This window comes from Poromitra crassiceps, assembly GCF_964638095.1.
Source record: "Poromitra crassiceps genome assembly, chromosome: 12".
Lineage (NCBI taxonomy): Eukaryota > Metazoa > Chordata > Actinopteri > Beryciformes > Melamphaidae > Poromitra > Poromitra crassiceps.
In genome coordinates, this window is record NC_139632.1 from 16,838,446 (window position 1) to 16,858,269 (window position 19,824).

Sequence of the window (19,824 nt, forward strand, 5' to 3'; positions counted from 1 at the left end):
GACTTACAATAATCACACTCACTAATCTTGCCTCATGATGAGACACGACCCAGAAATAAAGGTGACAAAAACTCTCCAGAACAACAGCGGTGGTGAAAGAGCAGAGGGAATATGAGGATTTGTTTGATGTGGTTTGATCGGTCATGAACATAGATAGATAGATAGATAGATAGATAGATAGATAGATAGATAGATAGATAGATAGATAGATAGATATAAGAGTTGACCATGAGATGCGAGCACAGAGATGCAAACAGAGGCCTCGAACTGGAAAAGGAAACGGAGACACTCCGTCACCATCACAAGTGATATTTTAGAGACGAGTACACAATTACCGACGAGTAAACTAGCTCATTAGAGCAGAAACCCGAACAGAAATGTCTAGTGCAGAGGTAATATATCACTTGCAAAAACACTGTGAAAATAGACTGCTGCTTTGTCATTTGCTTTTCTGCCTTGAGAACTAATTGCGATGCTGGGCAGCGTGGGTGCTGCTCACTCACAGCTCTGTCCTACGTCACTGAGCTGGTGAACATGTGAGAAGGTAGGTAGCCTACTGCTGCTGTTTCAAAACAGAGCCGGAAGGTGAGTTTTGATTCACGGTATAAATCTCAGCACCTGGCAGAGTAATCATTGAATTGATGGTATCGATTAACCGCCCTATCAAACCGCTGCAGATGTAATATGGTCATTTTGTGACGTAGAAAATCGTACCTATAGCACCTCTGAAACACTATTTACTCTCAATCTCAAGCACTGAGAGTGGACTGCCATGCATCATATATACAATATGCGAGCTGGACAAAGTCAATGCTGGTGATGGTGTGTCTGTGTGGAGGTGGAGAGGGTGGGGGTTTGCACCGCAGCCTATTATTGTTAGAAACCGTCACTCCCCCTCACTCTCCCCCTGCAGCCCCCACTCTCCCCCTGCAGTCCCCGGGGCAATTTTCACGCAGGCTGGGTTTCATCAGCTTTGGTAATTCAGACCTATTGATTATCTGCAGTGAGGGGGACACTGTGACCAAACCTCAGCAGGGGGCCTCCATCTCCACACACACGCACACGCGCGCACACACACACACACACACACACACACACACACACACACAGACACACAGACGCACACCACACACGCACACCACATGCACACCTGCTGTGTTATTGCTTCTCAGGTTATGAAGAGCAATGCTTCTCACTAATGAGAACAACAAAGCACATGTTGGTGTTATTGACTATTTCGAAGTAAAATAAACTATAATTCAATCCACTTTGGTCAATCAATGAAACAATAAAAGCACAACTGCTATCCTAAAACCACATGTGCAACATCTACCACTGCCTTTCCTCTGTTGTCCTGCCTGTTTGATTGTTGAAAGATTGCAATTGGTTAGCTGATCGATTCACCTTTTGGATAGCCCGGTGCCTCAAGTGCTGTCTTCCTAATCAATTGCTATCTCGATGGGGGATGATCCTCTGTAGACAAAGGTGTGACTGTGACCTGCACAGGTGCAAACACATGGAGGGAACAAAGAGTCTAAGTTAAACATCATTACCTGATTAGCCAGACGAAATAGGTTGAGATGTTATGGGCACAAGATACAGATGATAAAACAGTTTTACCTGCTATCTGCTCCTCGTGCCTCGTGGCTGCTAGCTGCCGCTTTGCAATCAACCATTTGAAAGAACACCATTGCCATCTAGTGGAGAAAATAACAACAACGCCACATCTGTTGCCATCACTGTTGTAAAGTGCACCACGTCACTTTCTGTGCGATACGGCAAATTGCCCTCAACTTGAAAATCCGACATGACTTCGTCATTGATTTGCAATGAAACCCAGAGCAGGTAAATATGAATACTCTCTGAATGAAATTATACACATCTGGGCACTAGATACATGTAAGATAACCGAGTTTACTGAGTGTAACGACATCTCTGTGAAACGACACGTGGATTTACTGCATTGCTTAGCATAGGGAGGGCTAAGCATAGGTTGCTACATGTGAATGAATTAGCCTAGCTAATGTCAAAGTTACTCGTCTAATCAATGAACATTGACAGCTAGCCATTACTCAAATTTCAGAGTGAGTTCTGTGCTGAATAGAGATGTGAAGCAGTTTGGGAAGAAGTACATGTTTGACTGCAATGAAGAAACATGCTGGAACTCAGACCAGGTAAAACTATGAATCCCTTAAAGTCTGAATAAGCAGGTGTTTACCCTGACACGGGTGTAATACTGTAGCCTAGCCTGTGTTAAACTTTGACTGTACTTACCACAGTGATATATCAGTTGTCCTGGCTTTGGCAGGGTGATTCCCAGTGGGTTTCTCTGGAGTTCCCACAGCCTGCCAAGGTGTCCGAGTTAAAGGTTCAGTTCCAAGGAGGCTTCTCAGGAAAAAGCTGCAGACTGGAAGGTAGAGTGAGAAATACCTGCTCCATACATTGTGCCAATATACACTATCCATTGTCTGTCCATGCCTCATTTTGCACACCTTATAATCGCTGTAACATTGCTGTATCAGGCTTATATGCTGTTACTATAATAAGATAAGCCTGATAACTTTCCTCTTGTGTTTTCCTCAGGATGCCCAACAGATGCAGACTTTACCATGATCAGTAATTTTTACCCAGAAGACAACAACTCTCTTCAGATATCCTTCATTCGTGCTCATTTGGAAGAGATCAATTATAGACAATATTTTGTGACATGAATCGAACCAAACCAAACTTTTTCTCACTCTTTTTTTTATCTGGTGCCAGTGAAATGGGAGTCAAATGTGAAAATATCTTAACATTTTATATTTTTTTAAATAATGCACTCCACCCGGCTTAGTCTTTGTTAAGGTGCTGGAAGCAATGAGTACATATTGAAAAGAAAAGAATCTGCACACTTACAGTACATCTGTGCAAAGGCTCCCATTTATTTGCCAAGCTTTCAGTCTGTTAGACCTTCATCAGAGCATACATCTCTGTTCGACCTTCATCAGAGCATACATCTCTGTTCGACCTTCATCAGAGCATACATCTCTGTTCAACCTTCATCAGAGCATACATCTGTTAGACCTTCATCAGAGCATACATCTCTGTTAGACCTTCATCAGAGCATACATCTGTTAGACCTTCATCAGAGCATACATCTCTGTTAGACCTTCATCAGAGCATACATCTCTTGTTAGACCTTCATGATGACCTTCTGATGAAGGTCAGATCGAAAGCTCAGCAAATAAATGTGGGCATTTGCACAGATTTAAGTGTGAGGATTATTTTCTCTTCAATACGTTTTAAAATAAAAAGTAGATAAATGCATTATGCATGTTTTAATTCAGTCTTATACAACACTAAATGTCAACACTCTGATACACACTTGATCACGCGTTATTCATCGTTTGCAAGCATACCCATGGCCAGGCGTAGTGACTCCGTGGCAAGATGCCTCTCTTCTTGAGGCGGGAGGGCATCTGCTTGGGCTAGAATAGAGAACCCCCCCCCGTAGGGGATTCTTCAGGAGTCAATACATTGGTGGTGGACTGGGGAGGTGGGTGGGGTGAAACGCGGCTTCCAGAGAAGGGATGAGATCAGCTCAGGTGTAGCGGCCAGAGATCAGGGAAGGAGGACGATGGTGCGCCAAGCGTGGCTATAAGTACTGCCGCGTCATAGCCTCGGCACTGACGACATTAACGCCGTCACCTAGGCAAGTGCGTCACGCGAACGTCACGCTGGGATTACTGCACTGACGACATTAACGGCGTCACCTAGGCAAGTGCGTCACGCGAACGTCACGCTGGGATTACTGCACTTGTCGTCACGCTAGGATTACATGTGATGATGAGGTCGCTATGTCACTAGATTACGTGTGGCGCGAGGCAGCGTGTCTGGTCTTCATCTTGAAACTAGGTCGAGACCATCATTTCAATCATGAGAGACCAGAGGGTAAGGTTAATCAGCAAGCTTTATTAAAGTATGGCATGGCGATAATATTCATGGCCTGAAACGGTATGGCACTAATTCTGATGGCGTGGCAGCATGGCGACTGATTCTTTGGCGTAGTGACTCTGTGGCAAGATGCCTCTCTTCTTGAGTTGGGAGGGCATCTGCTCGGGCTAGAATAGAGAACCCCCAATGATGTATGCCAATATCAATATTCTGCTGGAACAAAGAAATTAGGCAAATGTCTGTTCCATTACATGTTTGAGCCAACATGTATTTTTATGCCAAATTCAATTTAACGTTCTAGATTAATTTATTCTGTTCAAGCTATACCTGCTCTTGTACTATGTGACATGATACATATATATGATAATGCTGAATGCTGCATGTTTTCTCTCTGTGCCTGGATGGTACATAACAGAAGTATCAAATAATATTTTCCTGGGCATGTCTCTCATCACTGCCATGCTTATCTTGTTCTTAACTCCACACCCACAGCTTTCCCATACAGGAGGCCGCTGCAGTGAAGAAAGTAAAAATAGTGTTTGAGAATAGTACAGACTTTTTTGGGAGAATTATTGTTTATTGCTTGGACGTCCTGGGGGAACACGCTTCATGACTCGCACCATGAGAGAAGGGACCCAGAGCAGCGCAGAGTGTGGTGGCACTTTCCAGGGAAACATGACATCCTGTCACACCACCGTATATGAACTGAAGTGAATGGTCTTTTTTTGGTATGGGAGTTTTGGGCCACCTCACGGTTGATCTGTCAGAAATATGAGGTGGAAATGCACGGACTCGACACAGACTCTGAATCTTAATTTGTATTACAGATGTATTAGCATAGTAGTTTAAAAACACAAACACACATGCTCTCATATTCCCTTGTTTATTATTTTGTGCCTTTGAGTTGAAATGCCATTCCAAAAGAACACAGTATAAAAAAATACATTGCTTTTTGTATTCACATGTTTACAGTGCATTTTTGCTTATTTGCCGTCTTTCAGAGAAACACAATGCACAAACATAATAGTTTAGTCCTGTATAATAATAAAAAAGTCCTCATATACATATAAGCGGATGTGTTTGTATGCTGAACCATTTTATATGCATACAAACAGAATGAAAAAGTGATTTATAAATGTTCTGAACCAACACAGTTGACTTAGTGTAAACTCCTTTCCAAGTGTATTGGTGCCTAACAAGCACTTGTTATTGAGACGTGGTCTTAATGGTCTCATCACTGATGATGTGGAGAGGCGTGGAGTCAAACACCCACTGTGTCAAGCTGCCCTTTCCATGTATTACAGCGCTGGGATTGGTGTCATGTTGGTGGCTTGTAGAGTTTCAGAATGTGGTCCTCCAACACTCTCTGGACTGGAAAGAAAGGAATTGAAAATAATGATATCCATTACAACAAAAAGGTATTTACAGAAACTTTGAGTAAGAAATAGGACATACTCTTTTTGTTTCCGAGGGCAACGGCTAAGGCCATTGGGGTGTACCCAGAGTCCGACTCAATCGTCATATCTGCCCCTTTGTCTGAGATACAGTAAAGGCAGTTAGAGAAGTAGTTCAACAGAGAGTTGCCATGAATTTATAACAGACGAACCTGTAATGTACCTAAGAGTGCCTCTACACATCTGATGTGGTTGCCTCGTACAGCATACAGGAGCGGAGTTCCACCGTTCTAAGATAGAAAATGCAAAAATTTTCACTCCGTAAAAACAAATGACATGGGATAAAGTAAAATGTGTATGTCTAATAGATTTTCATGCAGCTTGATTAGGTGTGTGGAAAATGTTGCCTTGCCATAACTCATTTGTGTCATGGACGGACTTGGGATGAAATGTCATACATGAAGGAAGTCATAACTTAACCCAGTCATACATGAAGGAAGTCATAACTTAACCCAGTCATACATGAAGGAAGTCATAACTTAACCCAGTCATACATGAAGGAAGTCATCATTTTACCCAGTCGTAAGTGTTAATGTCTACTCCATGTCCAAGAAGAGACTTGACAATATCAACAAAACCTCCAGAGCTGGCCAGGGTTAGGGCGCTCTCTCGCTCCCGTGCCATAGTTTTGGGGTCTGCGCCCTAAGACACAAATCAAACATATCAGTGATATATGTATGTCTTATGTATATATAGTGTGCTTTGTCAGCTCATTAAATATGCAGGACATATCTTATATCTTATTAATAACCTTCTCCAAGAGAAAATCCACCGCTGCTTTCTCTCCGAATGCTGCTGCCCACATGAGGGGCGTGAAGCCCCGTTCATCCTGTTTGTTGAGCAGTGAACTGTCTGCAAGATGAAACGGCTTACAGTCAAAGATGTGTGTGCATCAATATTAGACAGAACAGACAGAAGGTGTATGGTCGTATATTGCTTAGTGCAGTGATTCTCATTTTTCAAATGGAGTATTTGGGCCACAGACCCCCCTGGTGGTTCCTGCACCCCATTATGAGAAGCAGTGGCTTTAGTGGATGATAATAAGATTCAGGTTCCTCACCTTTACTCAGGTGTGTAGTCAACTGTGAAACTTCGCCCTGAGCTGCCAGCTGGTGTATGGACAGAGCTTGGGGTAGAGAATAACTTACGGTCAAGTTAGTGAAATGCCATGACTTGGCTAGTGCCAGAACCCCAGCACTAATGTAGAATTAAACTCTGTTAGTGTGTTGCCACCAACAAATATTCTTAACGCTTTCAGCTACAGTAATATAATATTATTATATACTCACAGTCTAATGTTGCAGGGCGTACTGTAAGCTCGTTCCCACGCTGCTTGTTGGTGAGAGTGGTGGCGTGTTGGGCAAAACTGTCTTCATCCACATCCATGGTCTCTGGAGAGACTGCCACCATCACATGGACAAGAGGAATGTCAGTGGAAGTAAGATGTTGTGTTGGGACAATTACAAGTGCAAATGCTGTCAGCCAGGTTACTGTAAATACTGAATAGAAAATGATAAGCCTAGAAAGTGATAATCTCAGTGAGGAAAACTATATGGAAACCTTTGAAAATAATACACTACCATTTGACCTCTCCTCTCTGGAGTCCGAAGGACATTCACTAGTTGATTCAATATTTGGGGCATCATCCGCATTATCTGTGACTTCCATGATGATCACGTACTGCAATAAAAACAGAGGTTAGCCTATTAAACAGTCAGTGTAGTACTGCCTCTCATAACTAACTAGCCTGCTGCAAAACACATCGTTACCGCAGATTAATCCCTCGTTTACTCCCCAACTACCACTCGCTGATGTGAATCCAAACTCAACTTGTCTAATATTTGCACTAACTTCCTGATGGCAAAACTGAAAGTAAATTATATAAAATCCGATGAAATCACATGATGGGTCATGTTGGCCATCGAAGTGTGCCGACAATACATTAACGTTACTTACGTCTCAATTGATTCACCATTCAATTCATCAATTCATTTTCTACTTGAATTTTAAGCCACATTTGAGCCAACTCGCGTCATGGTTGTTGTGACAAAATACAATCTATGAGGCTTTGGAGGAAGAACTGTTGTTTGTAGATTAATGTTTCACTCCGGAACATTTCCTTGCGACACATGTCAACAAAAATACGGAAGAAGCTAGCAACAAATTCGTTGCGTTCGCTAACGCAACTTAACTCACTTGCAGTAGCATTGCACCATCAGTGGCTGTTTGTAATAACTCGCATTATGGAAGACCAGGAGATGCAACTGAAAGTCAAACGAGGTAGTTAAATGTATCGGCATATATCTCAATGCTAGCTTGCACCGCTACCAGCTAACGCTAGTTAGCTCACGTTCATGGCTGGTAGCGTTGTATGCTGTGGCTGCCAGTAGCGTGTTGACATCGTCGTTGTGCCATGCAGTGATATCTCTGTTTTTGTTATCAAAACAATTCGCATAATTCAAGCATCTGCCTCTGTTCTTTACAGTGACTGACAAATTCACGGAGAGCATGTACGTCCTGGCTAATGAGCCGTCTGTGGCCCTCTACCGACTGCAAGAACACGTCAGGAGGTCGCTGCCAGAACTGGTGCAACACAAGGTAACTTCTTCTTCTTCTTCTTCTTTAGTGTTTTATGGCGGTTGGCAACCAAGGTAACGTTAATGAGACTGTGTTATGTATGGACGGTTTCAACTCAACAACATAAACATTCTGCTAAAATTGCCCCCAGGGCAGGCCAGCATACTGTAGTATGTAGTGTTTGCTAGTACAATAACGGACATGAAATAAGTAAGGTTTCCAACACTCTAGCAACACAATTCTGTGATCAATACAGCTGACAACCTCAGTTTTGACTGGTAGAACAGGTTTATAATACGTGCTCACTACTTTTGTAGCAGCAAAATCCGCTGTGTTTCTAATAGCTACTTTAATTAAAAGCTTTTTTTGTTATCAAGTGTTTATTTCATTTCTTTAACAAAGCACAAAACAAAAACACAAGCACAAAAGAAAGAGAGAGAAAAAGGAAAAAAACGCAAAAAAAAAAAAATTCAAGCAAAGCTCTCCCATATACAGTGTCCCCCACAGTCAACCAAGTTCCATACAGGAGTTCCATGCAGGTCTATTACAACAGTGGCCCTCAAGCCTGGAGTAATCCCAGGAGAGAGTGAGGACAAGACTCCAAAATCAAAGTCAGAGTCGACGGCTCCACCAAAGTCACAAACACAACCGTTATATCATCAGTGAATAACACCATTAGTGACGCCATCAATGATGATGCCACCGATGGCGCCACTCGCTCAATTACTTATAATATGGTTAACCACCTTTAGCAGGTGTATGTGTGTGTGTTTCTGTTTCTATCTGTGTGTAAGAAGTGAAGGTAGGAGTACAAAAGTCTTGAAGGCTAACGTAGAACATCGTACCACCAGAACTTAAAATAAAGGCTCATTTGGCTAAATCTATTAGCTGTATCACTGTATCACAGCACTTTGAATGTGAAAATGGTCTCCTGTGAATTAAAGCCACTAGTGCTGTAACTGTAACAAGGATAGCCTATCATAGGGTTATACTCAACTTCCAGAATGGAATAAGCCTACCTAGATCTAACTGGTCAACAATCACTCATAGAACAGAATGATGTAATACAAACTCAATGAAGCAAAGTAGAGGGCACACAAAAGCGAACTTTCTTTTTGGGTCTTCTCCCACACAGACAGACATGCAGAGCTGGGAGGAGCAGAGCCAAGGAGCCATCTATACTGTAGAGTATGCATGCAGGTAAGAAGACTCATAGATTTACATATTTCAAGAATTTCACTGGCCTCGACCGTCGAGGCTTACGACGTCGATCTATCGGTCTTTGCAGCGCCGTGAGGAGCATGACGAACAGCAGCCTGTATTTCAAAAGCATCGACAACCTCCTCCGTCAAGCCATCAGCATGAAGGAACAGATCAGCAACTCTCAAGGACGCAGGTAGGGGGCAGCAGAGAACATGTTCACTCACTGAGACATGGCAGTCTCCAAAGTGTCAAACTTCTACCCTGTATCAGCCTTCTCCCACTCCAAAAACTCACTAGAAATTTTAATTATTTCAGAATAAGGCAAGGTCATCCTGTTTGTACTCATTCTTTGCTTCACATCAAATCTTTATTCATTCATCAACTTTTGCTTCTTGATTTCTTGTTTAATTCATGTAATTTGTATGAATTTCACATTTTTGGACATTCCATTAGCTAACACTAGCCTGTTGATATTTTTGTTGGTATGACTTTGATTAATCAGACCTATTTTGAACTTATTTTTAGTTGAATACATTGTGAGCCTTGTGTTTTATGTTGTATTTTTCTTTGCTGTTATTTTTCCCATTGACGCGTGCATGCAGCTTATGTGACGTGACCCCCTCTCCCAGTCCCCCTGTCCCTGCTCCACATCCCCCATCCACTTCCTCATGACCCCTGGACGGAGTTGTCCAAGGTTAGTAGTTCCTCCAGCCGTGACACAATCACATTCAGGCCTAAAAAAAATAGGCATAAGATCACTTGTCCAGTCACTTGAAAATGAGTGTAAGGTGCACTTGGGTGACCGTTTAATGGAATAATCTTTTGTGAGCATTGCTTTAATGTGGCATTTATCTCTCCAAGAATGTCTTACTCAAGTTGAATTGGATTTTCTAGAATGGATTTATTTGAGGGTGTTGTGAAATCATATTGAGAGAATGCATAACATAACACATCTGCACATTGTGTGCAAATAGTTGGCATTATAGATCACAAGCCATCCTTTACCAAATGCAGTGAAATAAAGTACATTATTGTTTGTCAGTGACAGCTATAAAAGCAAGAATTTGCCAATTTGATACATAGGCAACATCTGTGTGAATACTGACTTTTAAATCAAGTTCATCCATATAAAACACTACAGATTAGACAAAAGTTCTGCTTAAGAAATGTATAAAATGCCTTGTAACCCCGAAGGCGATGAATCAGGTGATGATGAAGAATTGTCTTATTCTTTTTTTTATCACAGTCTCACGTTTGTTTGCAAACATCTTACATTAGACAATAAAAACATTTCCATATCATGTTTTAGGCTTTGTTTGCACCAAAACCAGGAAAAAGGCATCATATTCACAGTCAATACAAGCGTGTGCAGAGCACACCATGTATTGGTTAAGGTAAACATGTTAAATGTAAAAAGCTATAAATTGGCAGTCTGTTGAGATGCCACTTGTGTTAGCAGTCCTCTCGACATACTTACATACTCTCGACATACTCGACATACTAATGGAGACATCTGTCTCCATTAGCCAGAGCTGCCTCCACCCAGGAGCTCATCTCCGTCCATATCACACTAGAGTAGAGTCTTTTGTGGAAACCCCTGACTTCCGTGCAAGGACACTCCTCATCTCATTGTTGACCCCATTCCAGGGTTTAGTCTGGGCCTGCAGTAAGCCAGACTCCGTAGACAGGGTCCTGTGCATTCGAGGACAGCTCCCACCGCTGCTGTAGCCGTCTTTGTCACTAGCGTGGCCCTGTGAACCTCCAGGTGGGGAGTACTGCTGGTGCTGCTCCGGCTGTTTCTGGTTGGCACACGGAGGGTAAGAGATCTGACGCTGGAGGTGAGACTGGCTGCGGTGCATCCGTGGTTTGTCCACGCCGACTTTGAGCTCGCAGGGCCGGGAGACGGGGGTGCTGCTGCTGCTGCTGCTTCCGTGCTGGTTCTGGTACAGGGTGTCGAGGTGATTGCTCTGAAAGGGCCTGGCAGCACGGGAAGCTTTGACCAGAGAGTGGATTATGATGGTCAACAGGACCAGGATCCCAGAAGACAGGACACACGCACTGGCAATACCCGTCTCCACCTCGAATATCAGCAGCATGTAGATTGACATGGCTGCCGAAGAAGAGGAAGGGAGAAAGATGGAGAGAAAAGACATGTAGAGAAACAGTCAATATTGTAGTACCTTGCCCTGCTAACGGCAAACAAGTCTGTTTTGATTATGAAATGCTGTTTAAGGCTTCACCTTGAATTGGTAAATATTTCAGTTAATCCAAGAAGCGAGCAGCGCTACAGCGGAAATGTGATAGAGGAAAACAACTTTACTCAAACAAATGGAGGTAACAGTTGTTTTTACTTTGATCCCCATCTCCTGTCACTTTCATAAGGCTGTTTGCCTTGCTGTAGGGGGGCAAAGCAAATATTTGCTTCATTTTCATATAAACATTTGTTTTTCAAACCTGTCCATTTGATAGAGATTTGTTTTTCCAGTTTGGATAATTGGGTGCATTACAAAAAAGTACTTAATTTTGTTGACATTTCACAGAGATGATGCTTTGTTAGACTAATTGTTCTGAGTGGAGTTGTCGTCTTGTTTGTCTGCAGAAAAAGGACCATGGACCCCGGCGTGCTAAAGGAAGGGGGAGAGAAGCACAGTTCTGGGATGTGACATGGCTTTGGGAGTCGGTGGCGTTGCTGCTGCCCTCTCTTGCTCTGCTGCTACCTCTTGATACTAGAGGCTGAAGTGGGGTCGCAAGGGCAACACCTCCTCCTGCACAATGGAGCAACCGCCTCCAAGTGACCCAACTCCACCCACCCCCCTCTCCCAGTGCAAGCCACTCAGCAGAGCAGAGGCCCGCGGGCTCTGCCAGGTTCTGCATTAAAAACACTAGAGTCATGGACGTCGCTCAAAGAATTCATTGTTCTTTCGGCCTCACTGGACAGACCAGTGAAAAGGCAGTGGTGCAGCTTTTGCCTCCGCTGCTGCTGAAAATCCACTGTACTTGTCCCAGTTTTGGACGTTGCTTTTCATGAGCTGCACCATCACAGCATTCACAAAGTTGTTCAGTACAAAGCCTCAGAGTGTTTTGTCTGAGTCTGCTGTGCAGTAAAAGGAGGTAATGGCTAAATAATAACCGGCTTTTGAATGAAAGGCACGCAACACGTGCACACATGGAAAGGAAACGGTACAAACGTGGAGACAGAAAGGGCACATGACTGCCGGTGACTCAGTGGTTACATGTGCCCACTCAGGGCTAACGCACACTGAAAAAGGCAGACTTGGCAACATGTGCTTCAAGAGAAAAGGAGTTCAAACAAAACAAGAAAGCTGTGTTTTCCACTCTTTAGTTTTCTTACCTGCCAAGTACACAGAAACCCCAAGGCAGAACAGTCCTATTGCAACATGTCGTACAGCTCTGCTATCCAACAGGAACCAGTCTGCTCTGTGGAAGGAAATGTCCAATTAACTTATCAATGCCATGGCTCAGACATGTGTACAGGCTGACCCTGCTGTTTTAATTATTATTTAAAAATAAAGGGTGTACAAACATGAAGTTTTTATCTAGCTGTGTGTGTGTGTGTGTGTGTGTGTGTGTGTGATGATTAATTACACTGTCTTTTTTGTAATGGAAATGTCCATGTCCATTTCTTTTTATTGTCTCTGTCAAGTTTGTGATATTTATTTCCTTAAACATTTGATTATTGTATTTTTACATGTCAAATGTTTTCTCTTCCAAATAAATTAACTTCAAACAGTGAAGTTTATGATTCTTCACATTGTCCTGGAATGTCCTCTTCTGTCTTCTCGACAGAAGGGTCCAGAGTCGCACTGCTGGATGTCCAAACGGACGTGGGAAAGGGCCAGCTCGGGGCGTGTGCTGGGTAATAATGAGGGGAATGCCATTGTTTGGACGGGATTCAGAGGGGCTAGAGGTGGGGGTCGAGCAGCAGCAGTGCAGTGCGGGCTTCTGCACCCTGACACTTTTATTCTTTTGAAACCATGTTCTTTACGCAATTAAATAAGCAACGATACGGCCTGGTTTACATCTCTCAGCCAATAAGAGGGCTGTTAAGTGGAAACACTAAACAAGGACCCAATCTAGAGGAGTTAATGTGTTTTTTGTATTAGGCTACTAACTAGCCTATTTATCATGTTACCTAGCACTATAATGTTAAACAATAGGCTAAACAGTGGCCGTTACGCGATAACTTGCGTAGCGCCCATTAATATTTAATTGGTAATGCGATCTGATCGGTGCGCTTTTAGAATGTTTGGATCAACAAGTTTCCAACGTGAGCAGCGTTTGACGTCACATGGCTGTTGTACAATTATTAAACCAACGTATATTGCTATTACGTGTAACAGGTTGCTGCTAGGCTAGCTGCGTTACTGGGAATACCTTTCCGTGTCTTGTTCTCCTCTGCAGATCTCTGTTGAAAAATAGCTGTGGAGGAGACAGACCACAACAGAGCTCAGATTGAGCGTGAGGGAGAGAGCGGAGAGCACTGTGGACACTGGCAGCAGGACGGCCCAAACATGAGTTGGCACCACCGAGGTAGAAGGGGCAGATTCCTTCACTGCCGTCTGTTGTGACTGGAGCTGGAAAATCAGAATGACCGATAAAACGCACATGATGGCCGATAAAATCCCCAGTAAAGACAGAACCATTAGAGACCGCTGGCTGTAGGTGTGCGTCATCTTTAGGGTCTCGTAAATCACCGGCGGTCAGGCTATAAAAAAGAGAGTTGTCCCGGTGCGAACCACAATTCTTCTGCAATATCCTAAAATGTTGAATCCTCCATGATCGGCGTCCTTTTTGAGTTGATAGGTTGCCCCAACATGGCTTGTTTTGCAGTAGTTTGGCTGTTGTGGGAGCGCACCCCGCTGCTCCGGCTGAGCATGTGATGTGTTTTAAATCCCCAGATTAAAAACTTCGCCACAACAATGGACTTTTTCACTTGGATCCTCGGAGACAATGCATTGACGCGCTCCTGGGAGAGGCGCAGTTCACTGGCCAAACAAAAACAGTGCACAGACGAATGAGATTCAAACATTTGCGGCATCCCCATAAATGCTATTAAAAAAGGGAAAGGGGTTTAACTAAATTACAGAAGTATAGACATTATTACTATTAAACTACCAAACACATAAATAACCCATGGCTTGTCTTTGATATGACTTTTATGACATCACATGCTCAGCCTATATGATATCACTATCCTTATGCTTTGATATAGGAGGCATATGTCCCTAAATTATTATAGGATTATAGCTACTCCTAGAGTATAGGCTATCATGCAGCAACCAAAGGCTAATTATTATTGTTATTAATCATAATTGTATCCTATGCTTATTAGTAATAATAATAATAATAATAATTGTAACTGTAGCATGTCATCCTAGACTAGTGAATAAGCTTACATTTATTGACATGCAGCTGACATAAAGCACAATCAATTATGACCTCAAGCCCAATTAAACTTAAAAATGTCTGTGTGCGAACTTACCTGATGGCAAAACGGCAGGCCGCAGGTGTAAGACTAAGCTGGCTGGCCTACTGCTTAAGATGTAGAGGAATGTGCAGCATGATCTACTTTAGCCGACCCAGTTCACCTCAGAATGCCTCTTTCATTCTTAACTCCAACTCCTCTCAACTCTCTGAATCTAATTAACTTTTCACTAGTTGCCTTGGAAACAAATACAGCTTACCAGGGGAGCACTTCTTTCTACATTCACTGTTGCTTGTATTGTCACCACCTACCTCTCACCTATTCTCTTTTCGTTATCTGCGTATTCTGGCCATGTAGGCTGGTGAAATAATTTGCTGAGTACTTGTCTTTAAAATTGTATTATATAATTAATGTAATGTACATATTATACAGTATTAGTCGGCAGTCGCAATAGAAAATGCTTAAAAAATGAATTATACATTGAATTTGACTACAAATGATTGTGCATATTTATCATCACCGTTGTTGCTGGTCTGGACAATGAGCACCTTGACATACTTAAAGTCTGCTTGTGTGACTTGTGTGACAGAGACCTCACTGTTCTGTTGAAGGTTGGGGGTTGGTGGTGAGGGGGGGGGGGGGTAAAGGTGTAGCCTTGTTCTGTTGAGATGTAGATAAGACCAGCTATAAAGGTACACAATGTGAAGAATTGCTCTCACACATGTACACTGACCATGGTGGCTATTTCTGAATTCGACAGCCTCACCACATGCTCTAAAAGGGTCGTGGCTGATCTTGTCGAAAGCAGAAGTGAGAAGTTTCAGGAAAACAAAAAAAAAGGACTCACGAAAAGTCCTCAAATGTATCTTTATCTGACTTATAGACTTAAACTTTCTTTTTGAATGGTTCTTGTACTTATTAGGGATTTTCTAGCACATAATATGATACAGACGTCAAGTGATTGAGCTCGGTCCTCAGCTCCGTTATTGCTTCACAACACAGCAGTGAAGAGGAGACACCTGAATGCATGCTATCCTCAGAAGACATAATTCACTCTTGTCACCGGTGATTAGCTTGATGTATTTACAGACAGGGGGTTTGCACTATTCTCTATTGGATTGGCCAGGCCATGCATACACAGATGAAGCCTGGAGGAAAAGGCTCTGGCAGTCTGTGGGGATGTTGCTAACTATTGCATCAGATGCTGCTTGGGGCCTCTTTAGAGATCACAAACTCTGTGTGTGTGTGTGTGTGTGTGTGTGTGTGTGTGTGTGTGTGTGTGTGTGTGTGTGTGTGTGTGTGTGTGTGTGTGTGTGTGTGTGTGTGTGTGTGTGTGTGTGTGTGTGTGTGTGTGCGCGCGCGCGCGCGCGCGCGCGCGCGTGTGTGTGTGTGTGTGTGTGTGTGTGTGTGGTGTCCATATGCTTGAATGAAATGTGTGTCTGTGTACATGTGTGAGAAAGAGAGTTGTTGTCCACACTTTTCCTTTGAGGATTGTTGTACCCTAATAACTCTTGTCACTACATTATTTTTAGGAGTGCTAGGTGCATTGTGTCACACATCCCAGGAATAGTCCAGAATAATGCAGCTCATAGAGTATGTAAGTGATTCAGTTATTACCTCTCTATATATATATATATATATATTAAGCTGATGGCATGGCAGCTTTCCGTGTGCGCCCTCATATGCATGCACTATGCAGCCTGAATGCTGATGTAATATTAGACTGAATTTGCTAATGTCTCGATAAATAGAGTTGCTTATGTATCAAAATCATATCTATCAAAATCAAACACAGTTGGCCTTGTGACATCTGTCATTATACAAGCTTGTACTATTATACCCATTATACAAATCAATCCTCAGTCCAGATACTTGAAATTAAATTTAAACAGAGTGTGGAAGAGCAAATGTGTTCCTGGATGTGCCAATGTCTCTTATTGACTTGGACCCACTTTGAATAGAGCAGAGGGATGAATCAAAGGCATGGCACACACAAATAGAACGCCATCACAGCTACTATCAATAGAAAACATGCAGATAATTCCCTGTCCCTTGGCATTGTCTTACTGTAAGTTGTGCTTTGATTTTCACTCCATTCCTGTTCTATCCTCAGACTTTAGTATTGATTTATTTGCTGTATAAACACAACAGCACAACGACTAGCCTGTACAGTGGACAAGTCAGCAGGTGTGGCACCCACAACAATGACGGTATATATACTTGTTACTTGATACTGGAAGAGTAGAGAGAGAAGTATAAGAACCAAATGAGACTGGAATGTGTGATTCGGTTCTCTGGTTACTGCAACACAAACAACAGCGAAATTTAGCCGGTGTTAATGCTCAATGATGCCGGGGGCATAGGGGCAAATGTGACATGTCAATAATATTCATGAGGGCTGGGCAATATATCAATATTATATTGATATTGTGATATGAGACTAGATATCATCTTAGATTTCAGATATAATATCGTGATATGGCATAAGCGTTGTCTTTTCCTGGTTTTAAAGGCTGCAGTAAAGTGACGTCATTTTCTCAACTTGCCATACTGTTCTGGCTGTTCTATTATTTGCCTTTACCGCTTGGTCATTATATCCACATTACTGAGCCTTACATCTCACATGTGGCTTTGACTTACAACGGAACATTTAGGCCACTTTGTAGAAAATACTGAGATATAATTGCGTATCGCCATTCAGCCTAAAAATACTGAGATATGATTTTTTGGTCTATATCGCCCAATGTGTAGACATTGAATATAATAATCGGATACTTTATTAATCCCTGTGCTGAAATTCTCTTTTCACAAAGATTCATTCTCTGATGCATGCACGCACACGCACGTGCGCACACACACACACACACACACACACACACACACACACACACACAGACACACACAAAGGCACAGCCTTCAATACCTCCAGTTGCGAGGGAGGAAATAAACTCACGACAAGTGGTAAATATGGATCCTCACAAAGAGAAAATAGTTTCTCAAGAGAATATTACCTATCCCCATATGTTTTAGAGCAGGTTTTCAAAGCGGGAGGCGGGCCTCTCCAGGGCGGCTCCAAGTTTCCTCCAGTTTCAGGGGAGGCCCCCCATCTGATAAGATTTTAACTTTTCTGACGACCCTCCCACTCTCCTGGCCCTGTCTTGCAGGAGCCTAGTGTTGAGGTCGTTAGTCTGATTGGGTGCACCTCCCTTCCGTGATGAATCTGTCTATCTCAAATGCCTCTGCCGCTGTGTGTGTCGAATCTGTCGATCTCAAATGCCTGCGCCACTGTGAAACAACATCATTAACAATGCTAGCTCATTGCTACACGCTGAAAACGATTGGATCTGGAATGTGCCTGCTTGTACTTTTCAGTGTTTGGTTGTAAAGGTAAACAGAGCCTTTCCCCCCCGCTATACCAGAGTGCCAGCCAGTACAGCCAGACTCTCCCCTGTGTGTGTGTGTGTGTGTGTGTGTGTGTGTGTGTGTGTGTGTGTGTGTGTGTGTGTGAGAATTTATGACATCACTGATGGCATCATCAGAGGGACGGGACAGACAGAGGCCCCGTTCCAATACCCATACTTCCATACTATTTAGTAGGCAAAAAAAGATTTAGTATGTCCCAATACATAGTATGTCAGATGCAGTATGCCAAGAGTACCAGGATGTTGTACTACATCAGCTCCTATTTCGGAGTATGCATCGATGCATGCTGCTTCAGCCAAACTTCCCCACAATCCTTTGCGCAGCAGGAAGTTATGTCTTCTTCTTCTTCTTCTAATGTTTTATGGCGGTTGGCAAACAACTTTTTGTGCATTACCGCCACCTACTGGAGTTACGTCGCACTGACTGAGCTGCGTGTTCATGAATGAGATAATTAACTTTAAGAAAACCTTGAAATATGTTAAAACCAAACAAGCATGGTGTGTACCAAAACATGCATATCTTGATTCCTGTTTAGATCTCTGACTTAATGTTTTTGCTTTATTTATTTTATTTTGTTTATTTGATTGTTCCAATTTTGTAAATGTTTAGTCTGAATGTTTTGTATAATGTACTGTTTGTTACTGCCAGACTTTGTTTATTGAAAAAAAAAAAAAAAAAAAAAAACTCAAATGTGGCGCTGTGGACGTCGGCGGAAGTGAGCAAGAGGTCGGAGTTCAGGAAGCTCACGTGACGACAGATGTAGTGTGTCCCAATAGTATGCATTTTGCATGCATGCTGCACACTACAATCCATACTTTGTGAGGGCAGCGGCAGTACATACTACAAGAAAGAAGTACAAGTATGGGTATTGGAACGGGGCCAGAGACTCAATTTTATAATGAGATGAGAAGATAGACGATGATGATGATAACTATGCATGTCAAGAAAGTCCAGTTTGTCCTGAAACTGAAACGTAATGTTTAGTTTTGTATGAAGCCGCTCAATCGACTACATCTCTCGTGTCACACAATATACATCACACCAACAGCATGGCCTGATGGGAGAGATGTCACTTATGTAACTGGTTGTGCGTAATCTTTCTGATTGATAACGTATAGTGCCACAGTTTTACCACAAACTGCGACTTTCTTCACTTGCAAACTTATCTCTACTTAAAATTGGGGAAGTGGGTGGTGAAGTGGATGGCGGTGTGTGTGGCGGCGGTGTGTGTCACGATTGTGATGTCATCAGTGATGTCACTTGAGCAATTGTGATGTCATCTCTGGCTGTCATGTCATGTCTGGCTGATGATTTAGTGGTGGAAGTATAAGTAGGGAGAAGAGGACAAGTGGCGCATCATCTCCAGAGTAAGTGGTGGGAGTATAGCCTATAAGTAGGGAGAAGAGGACAAGTGGTGCATCATCTCCAGAGTAAGTGGTGGGAGTATAGCCTATAAGTAGGGAGAAGAGGACAAGTGGTGCATCATCTCCAGTCCCCACCCTAGGAATCGATTCCTAGTCTTTTAAATTGACAATCATGTACCCCGTGGCACAATTCAAACGGGATCAAACAAAGTGTAACGTCTCTCTCCATTCACCACCAATCACATTTTTTTCAGATGCTGGTGCGCATAGGGTCTGACCGAAAGGGGACGGACTTTGGCTCTCTATAGCTACATGACTCACGCATTTTGGACTTCCGTTGGTGCCTCTCTGTTCTATATCACGCTGGTCTGAAGGTCTTATTAACCCCAATGAGTGCACCCACTCAGCCCTAACGACCCCAACA

The 19,824-nt window shown here is 42.8% G+C and overlaps 4 protein-coding genes across 8 annotated transcripts; 2 read left to right on the forward strand and 2 right to left on the reverse strand.

The window, feature by feature from the left end:
* Window positions 1-1,807: 1,807 nt before the first annotated feature.
* On the forward strand, window positions 1,808-4,570 carry nr2c2ap (nuclear receptor 2C2-associated protein; the record flags this gene model as incomplete). Its single annotated transcript, XM_083647885.1, has 5 exons — window positions 1,808-1,845; window positions 2,084-2,174; window positions 2,309-2,414; window positions 2,584-2,651; window positions 4,424-4,570. The coding sequence occupies 5 exons, from the start codon at window positions 1,808-1,810 to the stop codon at window positions 4,544-4,546; spliced, it is 426 nt and encodes a 141-aa protein (XP_083504011.1). The 3' UTR covers window positions 4,547-4,570.
* Window position 4,571: 1 nt separating this feature from the next.
* On the reverse strand, window positions 4,572-7,927 carry rfxank (regulatory factor X-associated ankyrin-containing protein). 5 transcript variants are annotated; one of them, XM_083647873.1, is made up of 9 exons: window positions 7,584-7,927; window positions 6,968-7,067; window positions 6,677-6,787; window positions 6,448-6,513; window positions 6,139-6,239; window positions 5,904-6,029; window positions 5,551-5,617; window positions 5,389-5,469; window positions 4,578-5,304 (listed from the first exon to the last, which is right to left on the reverse strand). In XM_083647873.1, exons 1-9 carry the CDS (start codon window positions 7,593-7,595, stop codon window positions 5,252-5,254), a joined length of 717 nt encoding a protein of 238 aa, XP_083503999.1. In that variant the 5' UTR covers window positions 7,596-7,927; the 3' UTR covers window positions 4,578-5,251. The 5 variants fall into 5 exon arrangements, with proteins under 5 accessions (XP_083504002.1, XP_083504003.1, XP_083503999.1 ...); XM_083647875.1 differs by lacking the exon at window positions 7,584-7,927 and adding an exon at window positions 7,157-7,198; XM_083647874.1 differs by lacking the exon at window positions 7,584-7,927 and adding an exon at window positions 7,344-7,438 and having other exon boundaries at window positions 4,580-5,304.
* borcs8 (BLOC-1 related complex subunit 8) lies at window positions 7,536-12,791 on the forward strand. Its single transcript, XM_083647886.1, has 6 exons — window positions 7,536-7,667; window positions 7,873-7,985; window positions 9,100-9,164; window positions 9,253-9,360; window positions 9,770-9,861; window positions 11,767-12,791. The coding sequence occupies exons 1-5, from the start codon at window positions 7,631-7,633 to the stop codon at window positions 9,837-9,839; spliced, it is 393 nt and encodes a 130-aa protein (XP_083504012.1). The 5' UTR covers window positions 7,536-7,630; the 3' UTR covers window positions 9,840-9,861; window positions 11,767-12,791.
* Window positions 10,639-13,861, reverse strand: tmem221 (transmembrane protein 221; the record flags this gene model as incomplete). Its single annotated transcript, XM_083647869.1, has 3 exons — window positions 10,639-11,277; window positions 12,520-12,605; window positions 13,563-13,861. The coding sequence occupies 3 exons, from the start codon at window positions 13,859-13,861 to the stop codon at window positions 10,733-10,735; spliced, it is 930 nt and encodes a 309-aa protein (XP_083503995.1). The 3' UTR covers window positions 10,639-10,732.
* Window positions 13,862-19,824: the final 5,963 nt, after the last annotated feature.